The sequence below is a fragment of the Pholis gunnellus genome, assembly GCF_910591455.1.
Source record: "Pholis gunnellus genome assembly, chromosome: 17".
Taxonomy (NCBI): domain Eukaryota; kingdom Metazoa; phylum Chordata; class Actinopteri; order Perciformes; family Pholidae; genus Pholis; species Pholis gunnellus.
This window is the reverse complement of record NC_136544.1, coordinates 3253882-3272896: the sequence shown is the minus strand read 5'-3', so window position 1 is coordinate 3272896 and position 19015 is coordinate 3253882. Positions and strand designations below refer to the sequence as shown.

The 19015-nt window shown below is 43.5% G+C and overlaps 2 protein-coding genes across 3 annotated transcripts in view; both read right to left on the bottom strand.

Moving 5' to 3' along the window:
* Window positions 1-2356: 2356 nt before the first annotated feature.
* scaf1 (SR-related CTD-associated factor 1) lies at window positions 2357-12789 on the bottom strand. Of its 2 annotated transcripts, none has more exons than XM_079176876.1 (6): window positions 12640-12789; window positions 7970-11456; window positions 6323-6405; window positions 5380-5682; window positions 3411-3539; window positions 2357-3156 (listed from the first exon to the last, which is right to left on the bottom strand). In XM_079176876.1, exons 2-6 carry the CDS (start codon window positions 11367-11369, stop codon window positions 3007-3009), a joined length of 4065 nt encoding a protein of 1354 aa, XP_079033002.1. In that variant the 5' UTR covers window positions 11370-11456; window positions 12640-12789; the 3' UTR covers window positions 2357-3006. The 2 variants fall into 2 exon arrangements, with proteins under 2 accessions (XP_079033002.1, XP_079033003.1); XM_079176877.1 differs by having other exon boundaries at window positions 7970-11429.
* Window positions 12790-13445: 656 nt separating this feature from the next.
* abcc1 (ATP binding cassette subfamily C member 1 (ABCC1 blood group)) overlaps window positions 13446-19015 on the bottom strand; it is a 32592-nt gene continuing 27022 nt past the window's right edge. Inside the window, exons 28-31 of the mRNA XM_079177700.1 lie at window positions 18403-18561; window positions 17836-18002; window positions 16598-16792; window positions 13446-16185 (exon numbers count right to left, since the gene is read on the bottom strand). Of these exons, the coding sequence (XP_079033826.1) occupies window positions 16077-16185; window positions 16598-16792; window positions 17836-18002; window positions 18403-18561 (630 nt within the window). The 3' untranslated portion in view covers window positions 13446-16076. The remainder of the gene's footprint in view (window positions 16186-16597; window positions 16793-17835; window positions 18003-18402; window positions 18562-19015) is intronic.

Genomic DNA, 19015 nt, shown 5'->3' with positions numbered 1-19015 from the left:
TATTAAATCTCGATTGAGCGCTTCTATTTTAAGCGGCACATTTACGACACTTGTTCAGCGGTGCAGGAATCACGACGAACAATGCGTTGTAAATCACTTCACGTGATGCATCTCAGCCAATCAAATATGGGTATTCTGACAAGTTTCCTGACTCGAGTGAGATGTACACACACCGCGACACCAGAGGGAGACACGAGGAAACAGATTGAAGAGCAGGTCCAGCGCGATTTTGTTGAATTAATTTCACATGACGTCCTCAATAAAACGACAATCGGTCAGAGAGACCAGCATCTTCATCCAACACTGGACAGACCCTTATAGGTTCATTCTTCCCACGAGCAGTTTAAAACCAGTAGGCCTCACATGTTCAGAGTCCGTGACTATTATTAAAAGCGGTAAATGAAGCGTCACTACAGACAAAGCACAACTCTTCTTAGCGAACGTACCCGCTCACATCTGAAATTAATTCACAGAAAATAAACCTAAGAGCCCAATATGATCAGAACCCTAACACAATAGTTCACTGTTCACTGATGTTACCAGAGAGAATAGAGCTGAAACACGTGGTTTAATAACCACAGAGAAAGTTCTGAACACTAATGTCTCTTGTTAGATGATGTTAAGATAAATATAATGTTGGTTTTTGATTGACATCACTTCACACCTGAATGAACTGAATTTAAAGCTGCAGGAAAATTCAGTGAAATTAACTTTTCTAAAATGAATTACTTAATTTTAAGAAGCACATTTTTCAAAAGCGTTCTGTTATGTAGTTTATTCTTTAATGCAGCCATTATTTTACTTGAAATGAGAAGAACATTTATTTATGTATTTCTATGTATTATTTATAATCCATCCAGTTAAATTTGAAAACTGAGAATAATAATTGTTAAATATAATTGATGTGTACTTTCTTTATTTGAAAAATAAAAAAAATGACCCAACTTCCCCCCCAGAGTGACATGCAGGGCCCTCTTGTGCCTTGAGAAGCGGAGTAGTACCGTGAGAGTCATGCTCTTTGACCTCAACACCATCCAGACATGCTTTCTAAGGGAAAAGCTTTTTGGCAATGAACCTTCCCCCGACACTGGATCCTGGATCATGAACTAACTCGATGGCCGGCCAGGCGGCCACAGAGTAACCTCAGGAAACGGTACTGCACCGTGCACGCTTTAATCTCGCACTTCTGCTTAAATTCCTCATTCCACCTTTTAAGAGTTTTATGATGACTCCTTCATTGTTGGATGCATGCTAAAGGACAACAAGGAGTACAGATTATTGATAGTCACTTGGTGCAACCGCAATCACCTAAAGCTCAATTTCAGCAAGACCAAAAGCCGGTGGTGGACTAGCAGAAAAACAAAGAGGCCACATGTCCTGGTTATCAGCCAGGAGTCAATGAAGAGTGCAACGTTACGCTCATACATTGGACACACGACCCCCCTCTTCAGGAAGGGGCAGAGCAAAGTGTTCTTCCTGAGGAGTGTTTGCAACAGCTTCCTAAAATTCTTCCACAGAATTGTAGTAGTCAGCCCCTTCCTTTGCTGGGGCGGTGGCATCAAAGCTCGTAAAGAAGGTGTGTCTGGACAATCTGGAGGCAGTGGCGGAGAGGATGACTGCTCCAGTCAGGGCGAGCCACAGTGGATCTACTGATCAGGTATGGAAATCTGATTTTATCATCCGCATATTTGATTTGATAGGTTTTATGCCGGATGCTCCTTCATGAAGCAACCAGCCCATTCATAGCGTTCGGAGGAAGGGGGGTGGGGGGGAATAAACCGGAAAACCCACGCCAACACGAGACCTTGTTGCTGTGAGGCGACAGTGCTATCCACTGCACGCCCAGCAGAGAAGGACGAAGGACTAGACCAGAACATACTGGACAGCCCCTCCCAGCTCCTCTACAGCCAGCTGTGGCAGATGGGCGGCTCATTCAGACACCAGATCGTCCCACTCCAGGTGCCAACGCAGCACTCATTTGTGTCCACGGCCACCAGACTGAACACTAGCCGTGGAGACCACAGACTGTGCACGACACTGGTCATGGGTACTGTGTGTACTGCTTGACCTAACATTTTGAGTTTAATTTCTCTTATATAGTTTATATTTTCATTCTTATTTTAAAACAATATTATCTGTTCTTATTTCTGTTATGTGCTGTTGCAACACCTGACATTCCCCTCTGGAGATCAATAAAGGCTCATCTCATCTCAGTCTATATGCTACGTTATGTTTAGCGTCGGCTTTCTAGACCAACGTTTGGGATTTAACCAACAAGTTTCATCCATGAAGTTCTCTAGAATATGAATGCAAGTACAGACAACAGACTAAATGAATATGGTCATTCTATTGCAAACTGGTTTTCAAGCAACATTTATATTTTGTTGGGCAAGTCATTGTATAAAGAGATTTAGCAACTTTCTCAACCTCAGTATCACATGCACACAAGACAGACAGCAGAACCAAAGAGCTTCAACAGAGCACATGAACCGTCCTACTGTCTGCACAGAGAGATGGGCGGGAGGGGAACGTGGTGTAGTGTTCTTACACTATTGTACAACATCTTTTGGTGTGTGCTAGAGGGTGTTACATCGCCCCTCGGCTTGGATTTTGATACACATAGTGATGGGGGAGACAAAGTAGCATGATTCAACGAGCTAATTCAATGTCTCAGCAGTCAGTGCCGTCCAGGGCGAAGCTCCTTATGGACACAGTCAACAAAATCTAAAAGGCAGTATTTATTGCAGGGTTGGTGTACTGGACTGTATTAGATCACACAGCTGTGCTTGACAGCATCCACTTCCTGGACACGTATACATTTTCTATGGGACACATATTTACAGTGAGATCCTAGAGATAAGGGGGGGGAGGCTTCCAGAAGATCACTTTAAAGCATAGACATGGTGGGCTATGAAAACGATAAAAAAAAAACAACAATAGATAAAAACAATCTGTGGAGTGCCCAGGACTGGAGCAGAAGGCGGTGGGAGGACATTTTTAAAAGTATCAGGCAGAGGAATGCAGCTCCCGGTCATCCCTCTCTTCCTCATCCATCCTGCGTCCATGTTTCCGGAAGTATTTGTAGCGCTGGACGTACAGCTTCACGAGGTTGCTGACTTTGACCGGGTTGATTTCTCCAGTGCGGCTGTGGCAGATCTGAGACATTGACACAGAGTGATTTATTTCAATCCAAAAAGACGTTCATACCTGTATTTTGTTGACGTATTTTAACTGTGGGAATAGATACTACCGTTGCTTTGTCAGTCAGCTTGACTTGTTGTTTGTAAGCATTACTCAAACTCCATGTAGTGACCTAACCCGAAGACCTCAGACGTGCACTGAGGTACACTCACTGATCTAAGTAACCGGTGTGTTGCTATGTCCCGTGATGTGTGTGCGCTGAAGCTGACCTTATGCACTGCTTTCCTGAGGATGTCTTTGTAGTCGTCCTTGTTGATGTCTTTGCGCTGATAGTAAGGTTTGATGGCAAGCTTCACCTCCTCCACGGCCCGCTCCTGGGTGTGCAGCTTCTTCAGGTACTGGGCCAATTCAGGTAAGAGACATGTTAAATTAATGGAATAAGAATAATAAGACATTTTTTCTCAATTTATCATGTCAGCCATTATATTATTATTTGGATACTTGTAGTTATTATTAATAGAGGAAAATAAAAATGATAAAACCCCGTGAAAATTAGAGTTCTTCAATCAATACCTCTGGTGTTTGAGGTCAGAACGAGTTAGAGTTCAACACTGCTCCCTTTCTACTTCACAGTTATTGTGACAGATATGGAATTAGGTTTATAAACTTTTGACCAGCCATGCTAATATCCGGTGTTACTGTTTTTTGTTTATGAACAAACTGGGTCTACATTACTTGTCCCATGTTTTTTTTTACTTCTTATCCAAATGCTAAATCAGTAAAATACTTTAACATACAAATGGTTTCAGTTCACTTCTGTAATGAATGTCTGAAACTGTAGGAATATTTTCACGTTATTCAAGAAAGTAACAATAACATTGCAAACTGAAATCATTTTGGCTGAGACAGAAATATTGGGTCGACGTAGACAAGAAGCATCAAGAGTTGGATGTGTCACTGAGTGAAATGAGCCTAAAAACGCCTCTCCAAGGCGTACCCAACGTCAACTGAAAGCTGTTCTTGAACCATGTGGAGTACGTGCATGGTTTTGGTCTCTTTTGAAAGGTAACACTCTGAAGTTAACACTGAAGATATTCAGTGCAAAACAGGTTAATTGCAGCCACAATAAGTTCTTTTTTGCCAAATATTAGTTATGTTTTGCACAGATAGAACTTTATTTGCATTGTTCTAACAAAGTGACTGCACTTTGTATTTGTTTTTGTCTGATGGAGCGATCTGGTTTACTTGAAAGTGATTGCAATTTTCTTTATTCTATTATTTGAAAAAGCACAGATGGAGGAGTCAAGAAAAGTTCAACACGGACCATGTTGTTGGGGCGTGAACATTTTTCTTCCTCCAAAGTGGGGCGCGACAGAAAAAGTTTGAGAAACACTGTAAGTTATTTCACCATTATTCACTTTCCTAAAGTCTCCAAAACTCTCAAACACCACACTTTGTGTTTAACGCACGGACGCAGGGAGCAGACTCGCGGTCACGCAGGTTACTTCCGTGTTCTGCCTTTAAATCTAACCCCTGAAGCTGTATAGCATTATTTTCGAAATTTCATTGGCTATACGAAGCGTCAGTCATCAAGAACGATCGGTTGCAATTGGCTCGAGCTTTACATGAAAGAAGAGGTGGGAGGCACTTTCCTTCAACGCGGACTCTGGTTGGCTGTTGTAGGCTGTGGACAAGACAATGGAAGCTCCTATTGGGTCAAGTGAGGTGTCAATCGAAAGGTCAGAGTGCAGCCACCATTTTGAGACCCAGAGAACGTCAATGTTTACATGCGAAGTGGAGTTACGTTCGAAACTACATACATAATTAGGCATATCTGCCGGCTAATTTGAAATGATGCAACAGCAGTCCGTGGGTATTTATGGACTTGGTAATGTGTTTTGGACTAAATATTTCACTGGATTGGATCGTCTGGATGTAACAAGACCGCTTTTGTTGGAATATTATCGATGGGTGGATTTTTATGCCTCGATTTTGTAACTGCTTGTTGGTTGGTGGTCTGACAGAGACGTTGATTGTACCTGCTGTTGTGATTGTGTCTTGAAATGGTTTGCAGAAATCGAATCACAAGAATCTTAGCTTTCCAAAGACATGTCGCACCAGTATCTACCTATAAATAGCAGTTGTGTACATGACACAGATGAACACAGTTGTACACTCCGACGTAGTGTTAACAGGATAACAGAGAGCAAACTGATCTAGGCATGAACCTGAACTGACCTTATCAGGGTCTTTGCTCTCATTGTCCCATCCAGTGTCACCAGAGCTCCCAGTAAGTCCTGACAGCCCCACGGGCATGATGGAGGGTGGGGTCTGAGCACATCCACCACCTATGGAGAGGTGCAGGAGAGAGGGAGGGGTTTTGGTGCAGCCAACCAATGGAAGGGAGCTGTGGAGGATGAACTGGGCTGGGCTCAGACCGGGAGGCGGAGGAAGAGAGGGAGGGGGAGGGATCTGTGAGGAGGAGGCTGAGGAGGTAGGAGCCAGCTGCTGGGACTGGCTCTGATTGGCCTGTGAGAGAATCTGCATGAGAGACATGAGACAAAGTAAAAAGGCACAGTCAGACCAGATTTCATACCCATTCATCACCTGCCAATAGGACTGAGCTCTGACAAACAAAATCACAAGGGTCCCATGTTCTCTTCATGTCCAGCTTGACAGAGAGGGGGAGTTTGAGCTCTCATACAAGAAAAAAGAAAAAGTATTCTTTTTGACATTTGTCATGTTGTGAGTCTGTGTGTGACTCAGCCAGGTGTTTTTTATTTCCGTCTCTCTGGATACAGATTTGGTCACTGATGGCATTGCAGTCGTGTAAGATGCAGTCACTAAGGGGGCATTAGCGGTCAAAACAACAGCTGCGCTTGAAGACGGGTGTGATCCAAGCAAGGGAGCTAGAAGTAAGGAGGGTAGGAAGAATTCTGAATAATACAAAAAAATGTATTGAGCGAGATAATCAGCAACTCAAGTGGTCTTTCATCAGAATCCGTCCCTATTGCGTGCACCATTTAAACACCTAGCATTTAAGCCTTTCTTTTAACAATGTAAGATAAAAGACATTATTTTTCTATTACCCTTAAAGTCCTTCTTAATTAATATTTAAAAAATAATTTCAAACGAAGACTGAGCAGAATGACCGTTGCCACAGAGGGACAGTCTCTCTGACCTGGCTGGTTGCTTGAATGAACTCTTGTGCTTTGGCTCTGCTGGCGATATTGGCCTCCTCCATTTTGAAGAGCAGAGCGGTCACTGAAAGGAAGAACGATGAAGACCATTTCTTTCAGAACATGAATTGATAAACATAACATAAATGACAAGGCCACATGTAATATGTTAATTTATCTCTAAGAGCCAATCAACTCCGAAAACAAAACGTTGCTGCTTTATTTTTCACAAGCATTGCATGTATAGCATTGTAGCAAAGGCGCCTATTTATTACTTTTTTCATTGCAATATTTCCAAAATACTTGGCCAGTTTAAACAAAAAGCCGATATATAAGAGGGCATCATGAAGTCATACATCACTGTAAAGCTAATGCTGCGTTCGCACCAAATGCAAAGCTAATTTTCTCCTCGCATTACTTACGGGATCATTTATGGTTATTCACGTCATTCGCGCTAGACGTGCCGGAGGAGTGGCTTTACTACAGCTGAACACCAAATAAACTGATTTAACTGCAATAAACGGACAGAACGGGTTGACGAAATAACTACGTACTGATGACGATTTGTAAAAAGTCTGAATTCATGTTTTGTTAGTTCTCTCCGCCAGACGACAAACAAATAACTTTTAAAATTCTTGTTTTCTCAATGGAGCTCGGATCGATTGGTGCTATGCTAAGCTAACATTGTAGCAGCTCCATCAACACTCAAAATAACGTCATCTCGGCGTAAAAATGTTGCATGTTCCCTTTACATGTTCCGTCGAAGGAGGATTAGTCTGGAGAGTGGACAGTCATTCCTTTACTATCAGTCGATCACCAACACCTTCTTACCGAGGACACGAATATCTGGCTGCAGCACATTATATCATATTGAGTATATGATGCACAGTACATATTATGGCAGAAAGTTAAATGACTCCATGTTTAAAAATGTTCACGGTAAATCAAGTTTCATGCTTTTATGAAAAAGCGATCATTTTCAAGTTTACAGAATAGTTCTAACATGTTTATATTGACAATGGGGTATAAATATAAACCTGGTAGAGAAAGTTTTGAGTTTTGTATTATTTTGTGCCTCTGCTGCTTACAAAGCTATTTACAACTAATAACAGAATCCAATGCAAAGTTGTAAGCATTGGATCAGAGTTAAGTTTGTTCTGATTCATGTAATGTATCATTTTGAAGCTTTATGGCGGTTAGACACTTCAGATCAATATGAAGTTGGTTATAAGGGCATTTGACTTATTATAGTGTTAGAGGTCAAAGATCAAATTCTGTTCTCGTCAGTGTCATGAAAATGTGACTGGTAGATAAATTATAGTCTAAGCTTTACGATTATGTACGACTTCATGATATTCTGTGAAGGTTACAACTGGCTTTACGTTTAAAATAACCCCAAAATATGGGGAAGTTGTAATTATGGAGAGATACAAAAAAAGTGACAGCACATAGAAAGCTACCTTTGCTGCAATGTTATCTTACATTTCCAACACTAGGGACATAGACCTTTAAAAAAAACTATGAGACATGATCCCTCCAATTTGGCTCAACCAACTCCCCAGTTCAGACTCTAACCCTTTGTATGCCCCTTCAAGGTGTGACTATTTGGTAATAACATGGCAGACTGTACATCTATGGAGGGTACTCACACGCTAGGACTCCTCCAGTTGTGCAGTCCACCCCGGTCTGCAGACTCCAGGGAAGGGCAGGCGCTGCTGGAGGGGGAGGGGGGGGAGGCTTACTAGCAGACGAGGAGGACACAGAGGAGGAGGACGGGTCTGACGAAGACAGAGGCAGAGAAAGGGAAGTGAAACCGCAGCCTGCCGAAGAGGACGAGCATGGAGGTGAGGCCAGGGATTTGGGAGCATCATCTGGAAGAGGGGGCTTGGCAGTGGGTGTAGACAAGGCAATGCTGAGGCCAGCTCCCTGGGGGGTGGACAGGCTGGACGGACTGGATGCTGGGAGCGTGGGGCTGGTCTGGGTTGGACAGTCCTCAGCTAGGAAAGAAGGGTCTGGAGTCTTACAGCTGCTGTCCACAGTCTGAGAGTCTGGCGAAGACTCCCTGGTGTCCCGCAAAGGAGCCATGGAGGGTGGAGGCGTGTGGGGGGGCGAGGAGGAGGGTGGGAGCACACTGGTAGAGGAGGAGGAGGAAGAGGAGGAAGAGGAGGACGAACAGGGTGCAGGGCCAGCTTGGCTAGTATGCGGACTGACTGACTTGCTCCCATCTCCGATGGCAGACTGAACATCTAATGAGGCTCCCCCCCAGCCCTCAGACTGGGCTTTTGCTTGGGCGTCGTCTCCAGCCGTCAGCCCGATAGCTCCACCTTTTTCTCTTGTCTTCTTGGCCAGGCGACGGCGGCGCTTGTTTGCCAGAGATGATGAGGGGGAGGAGGCAGAGGAGGAGGTGGATGTGATGGAGCTTGGTTTTGTTTTCTTGGATTTCAGTCCTGCAGGACTGGTTAAGGAGGATGGTGGTGCAACAAGGCTGCTTCGCTTCCCCATACTGGCCAGATCTTTACTGCGGTTGCCCAGTGACAGCGGCTCTGAGCAAGGTTTGAGGAACGGAGACCTGCTCTCATTGTCCCTGCAGAAGACTACTGCAATCGAGCCACCCACCACAGAGCCCCCAGCACCCCCTCCTGTACCCCCTGGCCCTAAAAGGTCCATGCCCAGTTTTCCAGAGCCAACTGAAGTCCCTGTGGTGCTGCTCACGCCCTCACGCACCAGAACAGACACTTTCGACTGAAGCTTGCCTTTCCGACTGCCGCCGCTCTCTTTCTTGGATTTGCCAGAGTGACCCAAATCCTTTCTGCTTCCTTTGTTCCGGTCTTTGTCCTTTCCCATCTTCCTGGCTCGCTTTGCTGAGGGGAGGCCCGATGAGGCGGCAGCAGACCCCGAGGTGACTGTCAGTGAGGAGAGGCATTTGCCTTTAGAGGAAGAGGAGGAGGATTGGTCAATTTTCTTTAATGCGTGAGATTTCTTTTTCGGGTGATGTCTTCCAGTCTTGGGGGTAGTTTTAGTTTTGGGGCTGGGGACTGGTGGTTCTGGAGGCAGGGCAGCAGGGGGTGTATCCTCAAGGGATGGATAGTCCGAGTCTAAAGCCTCACCATCCAAAGACAACACGTCAATCTCCAGTTTGTCTGAATAGCGGTCTGACTCGTAGCTGTGATACCTTGGTGGTGAGATCGACTGTGATTGGCTGTGACAACTTCCCCGGTCATCCATCTCTCCAGCTGAGTGCCATTTTCTCTTCTTCTTCCTCTTATGGGGCTTGTCAGAGTCCTGTGTGGGCCGACAGGGAGAGGTCGGGGCGAGCCTTGGGGAGCCGGGTACGGTAGTGGTGGTTGTGGTGGTGGTGACTGTGATAGTTCTCTTGATGGCAAATAGGTCAGACCCATTGAGATCTTGGATAGATGGCGGGACAACAGGACGGCCGTCCCGACGGCGTTCCCTCTCACGCTGCCTGTCTCTATCGCCTTCTCTCTTTTCACTGCTTTCTTTGGACCTCTTTGAAATGCCCCGCTCTCTGCTGCTTGAATGTTGTCTTCCCTTCCTTTCCCTCTCCTCCTTTTTGGAGCTAGAGTCTCGATCTCTTTCATCTCTTCTATGGCTACTCGTCCGATTTTGCTCTCTATCCCTGTCTCTCTCTCTTCCTCTGTCGCTCTCTTTCTCCCTTTCCTTCTCTCTGGGTCTTTCTTCAGATAGGCTTGAAAAAGGCTGTCTAGTGTGGCCCCCTCTTCCTGAAGAGTTGCAGGATCTTGAGGCCTCTGGGCTGCTGTGATGTCTTTTCTTCCTCTTCCGGCTACTACTCCTGCTGCTCCTCCTTCCTTTAACTTCCTTCCCGGTCTTGTGCCCTCGCTCCTTTTCTTTGCTCTTCTCCCGACCTCCCTCTTTGTCCTTTCTACTCTTTTTTCTTCTCTCCTCCTTCTCCCCAGCCTTCCTATCCTTGCTTTTCTGTCGATCGGAGTCCTTGGAACTCTTGGAGGACTTGCTGCGGTTCTTGGTGCCTTGTTCTATCGGAGGTGTGAGAGGGGAAGAGGGTGTAGAAGCTGGAGGATGGGAGGGAGGCGGTGGCTGAGGAGAGAGAGGAGAGGAAGCAGGAAAGGAGAGATATCTTTCCTTCCGCCTGCTGACCAACTTCCTTCTCAGATCCTCCACTCCTACCACGGGCTCATCCTCATTCTCCCTGTCCACCTCCCAGGTGCTCTCTGTGCGCACAGACACAAAGCCATCCCCGTCCAGCACTCGGAGGATGCGCTCTGGCTTTGATCCAAAGAAGGAAACGCTGGGAGAATTTATGGGGAGGGTTTCTCCAGCTGGTCTCTTTTTGCCTCCATCTCTGTCAGCAGCCCCAACAATCTCCCCTTCCTCTATCTCAGAGTGATCAGAGTCAGCACACCTCTGCTCCCTGGCTCTGGCAGAGCTACATTCCACTCTCCGTCTCAGGGGGAGCTGGGTGGACAGAGAGGGGCTGGGCAGGTCAGTCAAGGCCTCAGTGGAATCTGGAGGTTCTTCCTCCTTCTCCTCATCTCCTCTTTCATCATTTCTCTTCACCCCCCTCACTTTGCCACTTCCATCATCATCATCATCATCTGATGCTGGGGAACCAGTGGGGTCGAAGGGGTCATATTTCTCCCCCTCCTCCCCCTTCACTCCCTCAGTAGGATGGAAAGGATCATACATCTCCCTTTTCCTGCTTGCTTCTTCACAATCAACACGTGGCTGCACTGAATTGTGAGGGAAGAGTTCTGAGGAGATGGTGTTGGGTGCAAGTGTGGAGAAAGACTGCGTTGCTAGAGAGGCAGAAGTGGAGGACACCCTGGCCACCTCTGTCCCCTGGGTCGGACCTTTTACATGGTTCTGATAAACTGAGGAGTTGCCGCAGACAGAGGAGGATGTAGACAGGGGTGAAGACGGATCGGATGACGGCGATGACGGAGACAAAGACGGCGAGCAGGGAGGAGGGCTCCTGGCGGTCTCTCTAACTCCACTTGGGGAAGAGGAGGCAGCAGGCCTCCGTTTGAAGCCTGATGCTGGAGTCAAGTCCATGGGCCAGGAAAACTAGGGGAGCAGGAGTCAGACAGTGGGTCCTGGAGGATGGTCGCCACTCTGGAAAAATGGAATCCAGGAATAAACCTATTAGAAAGAACAGGACACATGCAGTCTTTATCTTACCATGAAAATCTACTGGAAATGTTGAGAGCACAGAGGCAAAAGCAGCCTGTGGTCTTTGTGATCACTTTAAAAAGGTGTGAGAATGATTTTGCTGGGATACAGCTGGTTAATTTGGATAATCCGTACGGATCCCCCTCACAGTAGCACGCCTGTGAACTGTGGATTAATTACACAGTTCATCTTAACCAGCAGTGTGAAACAAAGTTTTACTGACATTGTTATCCACTGTCATTCAGTAAAATATGTGATCAGGACATCATGTATGCATTTCTAGTCTCTGATAATGTTACACTGTAAACAACCAATCAATCTAAATTGACAGGAGAACGAAGGTTCTGTCCAGTTACTTTATGATGCGTTCAGGCTCTGTTCAGTGAAAATGAGTATTGGGCAAAGATAAATGATGATGTTATCATGTGTTCAAATGTAATCTTGTAAGATGTAACGTTAGTGTTGGTGAGAAACGTGAATAAATCCAGTTGTTAGAAGGAACAATGATGTTCATAAATAGATAGAGGGAATTATGACCCGTTAATAGCCATAAATAGTTTAGATTACATCATTAAAACTACTAATGACAAAAAAATTTTAAACCATAAATTACAATCTTTTATTTCCTTATCTGAATTGTTTGTTTTAAGACAAAAACACTATATGACTATAACAAAGTAAATAAATAACTTTTAGAATTTGTATTTAAAGTAGCTCACGTTACCTTATAGCCCATTTAATTCATTATATTATCTCATGTTGAGCTTGTACAAATCTATTTTTCCAGTGTACCGTTCACTGTCTCAGTGCCTGTGTATTTTGTGTATGTTGTGTATGTTGTTGATGGAGAAGACAGAAGTAACGTTAGGCCTCCCGTTACACATGTTGCTGTAACGTTAACGATGTGTACTCACTAGCCAACTGTGGAGGCTTCAGGGTTAACGTACCGCCCCTGGCTGTCACATTGAGCATCTTTGTTTGGTCGATGCTCATAGATACATAGATTTAGTTTATAACAGACGTAGCTAACGTACACCCTCTGAGGTTATGTCAGCAGCAGGTATCAGGGAGCGTTAGCTAGCTAGCTTAACCGATATTTGCGCACAGTAGGTAACGTTAGCTGAAGGCAGAGACGGGCTGTGTAATGCTTTACCTGTAGTCCAGTGATCTGCAGTCTCTGGTCAAAGCCACCTTCTTGCATTACATTTAACCAACCGCTAAAATACAGCATTAACTGCTTTTGTTGCCGATTTAGAAAGGCACCCGTATCTCCATTCCACCGACCGCCGCCATCTTCCTTCCTTCCTTCCCCTCACACCGGACGACAAAGACTGCTGGGAAACATAGTTCAGTGCGCAGCCACAGCACCGCCGTGCCTTCCGCTGATTTCTCCGCAAAATCAGATTTACATTTCATTCAAATAACCATTTTAACATTATCAAAAGACATATGTCTACAATATTACAAAGACAGGCAATTCAAATTAATAAAACAAAGATGATTTTTCAATTTCTCATCTTTAGATTTTAAGCATTCAAAATACAATTAAAGAGGCCCTTGCATTAAAATCGGCCATATCATGTTACTAACGCATCATTATAGAGCCTGCCTGGACTGTATCATCTGAATAAGTCTTGACCAGGTTTAATTATAATCATTTAATATGTATTCAAAATATGCATTACCAAACTCAAAGTGAAAAAGAAATATTTATTTTCAAGACTAAACTAAACTAGTTGTATTTCGTTAATATGTTTGCCATAACAAAACATGAAATAATTATTAATAAATATGTAATAGAAATATGCTTTATTTAATCTCAAAATGCTTTACATTGTGTTGTGACACAGCCAAAGCATGTTTCATCCAATTTGTACAAGATCACCAAAAGCACAACTTAAGACATCGTCCAAAGATCCAGTAGCCTCACATAACCAAGCAGTCTGAGCAGGAGCTGAATTCACACACATGACACTAGGTTTCTAGGAGAGGATTGTGGTGATGTGATAAACAAGAGATAATAGAGATGACTGGTTCTTTTAATAAATTGAATAAAATAAATGCAGAGCTCCTGAAGTTACATGCACATTAAAAATGTGAACTCAAACTTTGTGGTGAGACCTTTAAACCAGTTACTTGTGCACCTTGAATGGTTTCTTGTATGTGCAGGTGAACTTAGCCACAAGAAAGAAAAAGTGATGCTTGTGTAGCAACATGTATTCAAAATGGGAGCAGAACGTGATGAATGGCTTCACAAGATAAAGAGATGACAGCAATGCAAAGCAGTGATTTCTATATACTGAGGTCCATAATGACAATATAGTTTCCTCATTCCTGCACATCCCGGCTTCTTTATTTAAACACCAGACACTTTTAACATTTCACTTACATTCACTTGTCTTACAGTCCTGTGTCTGTTTTGCACTGTGTTGATGGTTTATTGTTGATTGTTAAATGTTACGCACCACACGCCACCACAGATTCCTTGTTGGTGCAAACGTCCATGGCAATAAACGGTTCTGATTCTGACTCTGCAGTTCAGTTTTTTTCAAGACAAATACATTATTTCTTTTGACATTAATTATCTGTGGGCATGAAACTGTTCCCAGTGCACACTAGAAACTCAGATTTCTTTCTTGATGTCATTTGAAGAGCTCTGTTTACACAGTACCTTTATAAAGTTTCATTCAAATGAATATATTCACTAAAATAACAGTAACTCACAAACACAAATTCAGCAATGCAGAGAAATAAACTCAATTGAAAAACTGCTTTGAGCGCTTAAGTCAGACTTTGAGAACATATGTTTTATTTTTTTAACTTGTTGGCATGCATCTATTTCTTTGAGGCGTGACATGCCAACTGTAAACATTTCAAATATATTTAATGTGTACATAAAAACAAAATGAACATAAAAAGAGTATAATGTCTATTTGGTGTACATTCAGCACATTGTGACCTCATTAAGAGTTCCAACAAAACACAAATATGTAATAGTAAGCATGTATTACACGAGTAGAGCCTCTAACCTAATGAACAGTTTGCATGAACACATGAACGTAAAGCTTTTGCTGAAAGAACACAATAAATAAAACAGTCAGTGCTGGACGAAAAGTAACAGTCAAGTGGAATCGGTCCAACAGTTTGTGCGTTTGTAGTTTAGTTGTGATTAATGTGTCTGCCTGGCTTTGAGACATCCTCAGTGGAACTGCCGTTTCTGACCAATCAGCTGGCACACCTGCATCCTAATGACGCTCTGAAAGGACACTCCTGATAATCTTACCGAGTGGAATGCTCTCTATCCTTTTAGCTAGCTTTGTTTGGTCAAAGCATTAGCGGTGTCCCAGTTCCATACTGCTTACTAATTGTAAATCACTTGCTTAAAAGATAAGCCTGGAGATATTTTATATCCATCCATCTGGGGTGGGGGGGCTGGAGCCAATCCCAGCTGACAGTGGGCGAAGGCAGGGTTCATCCCGGACGGGTCGCAGGGCTGACACAAAGATACAGACAACCATTCACGCCTATACGGGCAATTTAGAGTCATCGATTAACCTAAGCTGCGTGTCTTTGGCATGTGGGAGGAAGCCGGAGAACCCGGCGGGAACCCAAGCTGACAACGAGGAGAACATGCAAACTCCACATAGAAGGGCTGCCACACCACCGTGCAGCCCAGATATTCGATATGTTCCTTAGAATGAGAAAATATACTGTACGACAGTGGCGTACCAGCAGGCTGCAGATTGTGTCATTTCCTCTTGGTATTATTTCCTGTTAGTATAAAACTGAAGTGTGTTGATTTCCTAATTACCAACTAAAAAAACAGCATACTACAAAAGTTTATTATACAGAACATACTGTATACACTTTGGATGAGGTATAGAATTTGGACCAAGCATTTGTGAGGCAGGAATTTCTCACTTAAGTCTTAACTGCAACTTGTTGAGTCAAACAATAAGAACATCCAAAAGTCCATTTGAATGCGTTGTATATGTACCTGCTTCTCAAATCAGCGCTCATGTTTCAAATCTGCATCTCAAAAATAACAGATGTTTGAGGGCAGTCTTTGGCACGATAGGATTTTGTACTTTCAGGACAACAGCCTCTTTGTCCTCTACTGACCTCAGCACTGGTTACCACAACCAGAAGAGACAGACTGCAGGGAATTCTGTCTGTATAGAAGTGAAACACCCCTTCCTCGCTCCAGCACAGATATAATGCTCGAGCAAAATAAAAAGCCAAATTCAGTATGTCCCTTGTTAGAACCTGTCCCCTGGTTCATGGCAGAAATGGCAGTAAAAGTACATGAAAGGGGCGGGAATATGTAATAAAGGGCGACATGATCTGGGCTAACAGGAAGAATCAGGTTGGTTTGGGACGGGCAGCATAGAATTGTGTAGTAAAACTGAAGTGTGTGGTGGAGCAGCTCAGACCAAACCCGTTGTTCTCATCAACGCCCTTGCGTAAATAGTCAAACACTCTAAATCCTAACAATCCCCCCAACTTATGTCAGGAACTCCACACCGTGGACCCAGATGACCTGGGGAGGAGCTCAGAGGAGCAGCTGAACAAGAAGAGGCACCTCCTGCTTCAGACCAGCCCGGCGTCCTTGGCCATCTTGTAAAAGGCTCCTCTTTGAGCGAGGAGATTGGAGGGGGAGTCAAACTCTGCCATCTCTCCCTTGTCCAACACCAGGACCCTAGGGGAGCCAGAATACCGATGAAATGATTTATGTACAAATAGCAAAAGAAGTACCAGTAGTACTACAGCTGCTTCTTGTACTTCTACAATAGCAATCTCTACATTTGTTAGTACTAAAGCCTCAAACACCTCATACACCTGTGTGTTAACATCTGGTCTGCAGGCATGCACACATCTAATGATAATGACTAATATGTGACATCTCCAGAGGACGTCATCATTATCTTTACATGACAAATTGTAAACATTAATAACTATTTATCTTCTGACAATGAGATGACCATGCAATGCTCATAAGATATAGGATCAATGAACACTGCTTTCTGTATAAACTAGTACACACACACAAAAACAATAGGTATTAACAGATGAGAGCATTCTGTAATGGAAACATGTGTGGTGTACATTACCTGGTGTAGTCCATGATAGTGTTAAGGCGATGAGCTATTGTCAGGACGGTGCATTCCTCAAACTGAGAACGGATGGTGGACTGGATCAAGTTGTCCGTCTCCATGTCCACGGCTGCTGTGGCCTCATCTAGAACCAGGATCTTGGTCTTCCTCAACAGAGCTCTGGCCAAGCACACCAGCTGCCGCTGACCAACACTGGAGGGAAAAACAGACGTAAACGATCTTGAAACAGAGCGACTCTTCTTCCTACGGTGATTTTTGTGCTCAGATGAAATATCTGTGTAGGGATGTGTTGACTGTCACTGAGAGTAGCTTAACACTGGATGAAAAGAGAACAAGCGGAAGCAGCTGGTATCAATCAAGCATTAAGTTAGCTAAATAAAATGGAAGCAGCATAGATACGCATGTCTCTTCTACACATACCTCCAAACTCATAAGAGGTGAAAAAGGTGACAGAGGGGGGGGGGGGGGGGGCATGCTCCCCCAGGAGAATTTTATTTTAAATAGGAGCTTTAAAATGTAGCCTTCTGGTGTACTCTGAGAAGAAAATTAAGTGATAAGACGCAAAAAAAGAATTTATTATTCAGTTATTAATCAGTATTTCAGCTCTAGTTGAACAGCTGGCGAGTTAGCTTCTTTTTTTTTTCCAATCAATATTATTACTATCCTTTATTTAGACAAAATCCATCGAGACCCAGGTCTCATTTTCAAAAGTTTTCGTCAAATAAAAACAAAGATAGCAAGAGTAGCGAGAACCATCGCCTGTACAAATGAAGGGATTAGTTTTCATTGAACCCTGTTTCTGTATGTCTTCATATTAACTTCTACTGTTACTGTATGTCTTCATATTAACTTCTACTGTTACTGTATGTCTTCATATTAACTTCTACTGTTACTGTATGTCTTCATATTAACTTCTACTGTTACTGTATGTCTTCATATTAACTTCTACTGTATGTCTTCATATTAACTTCTACTGTTACTGTATGTCTTCATATTAACTTCTACTGTATGTCTTCATATTAACTTCTACTGTTACTGTATGTCTTCATATTAACTTCTACTGTTACTGTATGACTTCATACAGTAACAGTTTTGATTCAAAATGGCGAATTTCACCAAAAAGCGACAAGTGTGCAGGTATGTTTACAAGCCTGATTTAAACAAAAGCCTGGTTCTCTCTGCGGTTGAGGTAAAATAAGTTGTCGGTATCAAGGCTGTATATAAAGCAGTATTACCTGAGGTTCTCTCCTCCTTCACTACACTCATGGCTGAGTTTGTTTGGCAGAGCTGACACAAAGCTCTTGAGATGGGAATACTCCAGAGCCCTCCAGACCTCCTCATCAGAGTAGCTGTCGAAAGGATCCAGGTTCATCCTCAGAGAGCCTGAAAACAGCACTGGGTCCTGAGGAGAGGGGAAAACAACGGTCATCTGGATTTCTCAGACGATGGGCAAGCTGAGCCCCCATTTCTAGGTCTCTTCTTTAAAAAGGGTGCTACGAAGCCCTCAGGAGGGACGGAAGCTGCACCTCCTCACCAAATGACATGCTTTACAGACCCACCAAAGCATCATTGTGAGTTCTGATATTTTGTGACTAATGCACGTCATCTGTGGGTGTTTTGCAAATTGAACTAAATAAGGCCACAATCAGAATGGATACAATGAGGCCATATGCCGTCTCAGTGTCACCTTTCCATTGGGACACAGCTGTTTCCTTAGCTTGGACTTATCACTAACAGTTGAACTGGTCATAGCGTAGATGCCGGTTTAACTTCACGGTCTTTTGTGTCATCTCTGCACTGACCTGTGGTATGATGGTGATTCTGGAACGAAGCTCATGGAGACCCAGCTGAGCAATGTCCACCCCGTCAATGAAGATGTGGCCCTCAGATGCCTCGATGATTCGGAACAGTGCCAGCGTTAGGGATGATTTTCCCGCTCCAGTGCGCCCCACAATCCCCACCTTATGGGTAGAAGCAGGAAATGTTACGGGCCACAGACACTGTACACATACATACATCAACACAGATGTAATGTACAGGACTGTCTCAGAAAATTAGAATATTGTGATAATCCCCATACGTGTGATTTAGTTTACTGAACCAAGCTGAGTGTTTTTCAAGGCTCAGGAAACCCTTGCAGGTGTTTCGAGTTAATTAGACGATTCAAGTGATTAGTTGAATACCCTACTAGTATACTTTTTCATGATATTCTAATATTTAGAGATAGGATATTTGAGTTTTCTTAAGCTGTAAGCCATAATCAGCAATATTAAAAGAATAAAAGGCTTGCAATATTTCAGTTGATTTGTAATGAATCCAGAATGCATGACATTTTTGTTTTTTTAATTGCATTACACAAAATAAAGAACTTTATCACAATATTCTAATTTTCTGAGACAGTCCTGTAATACACAG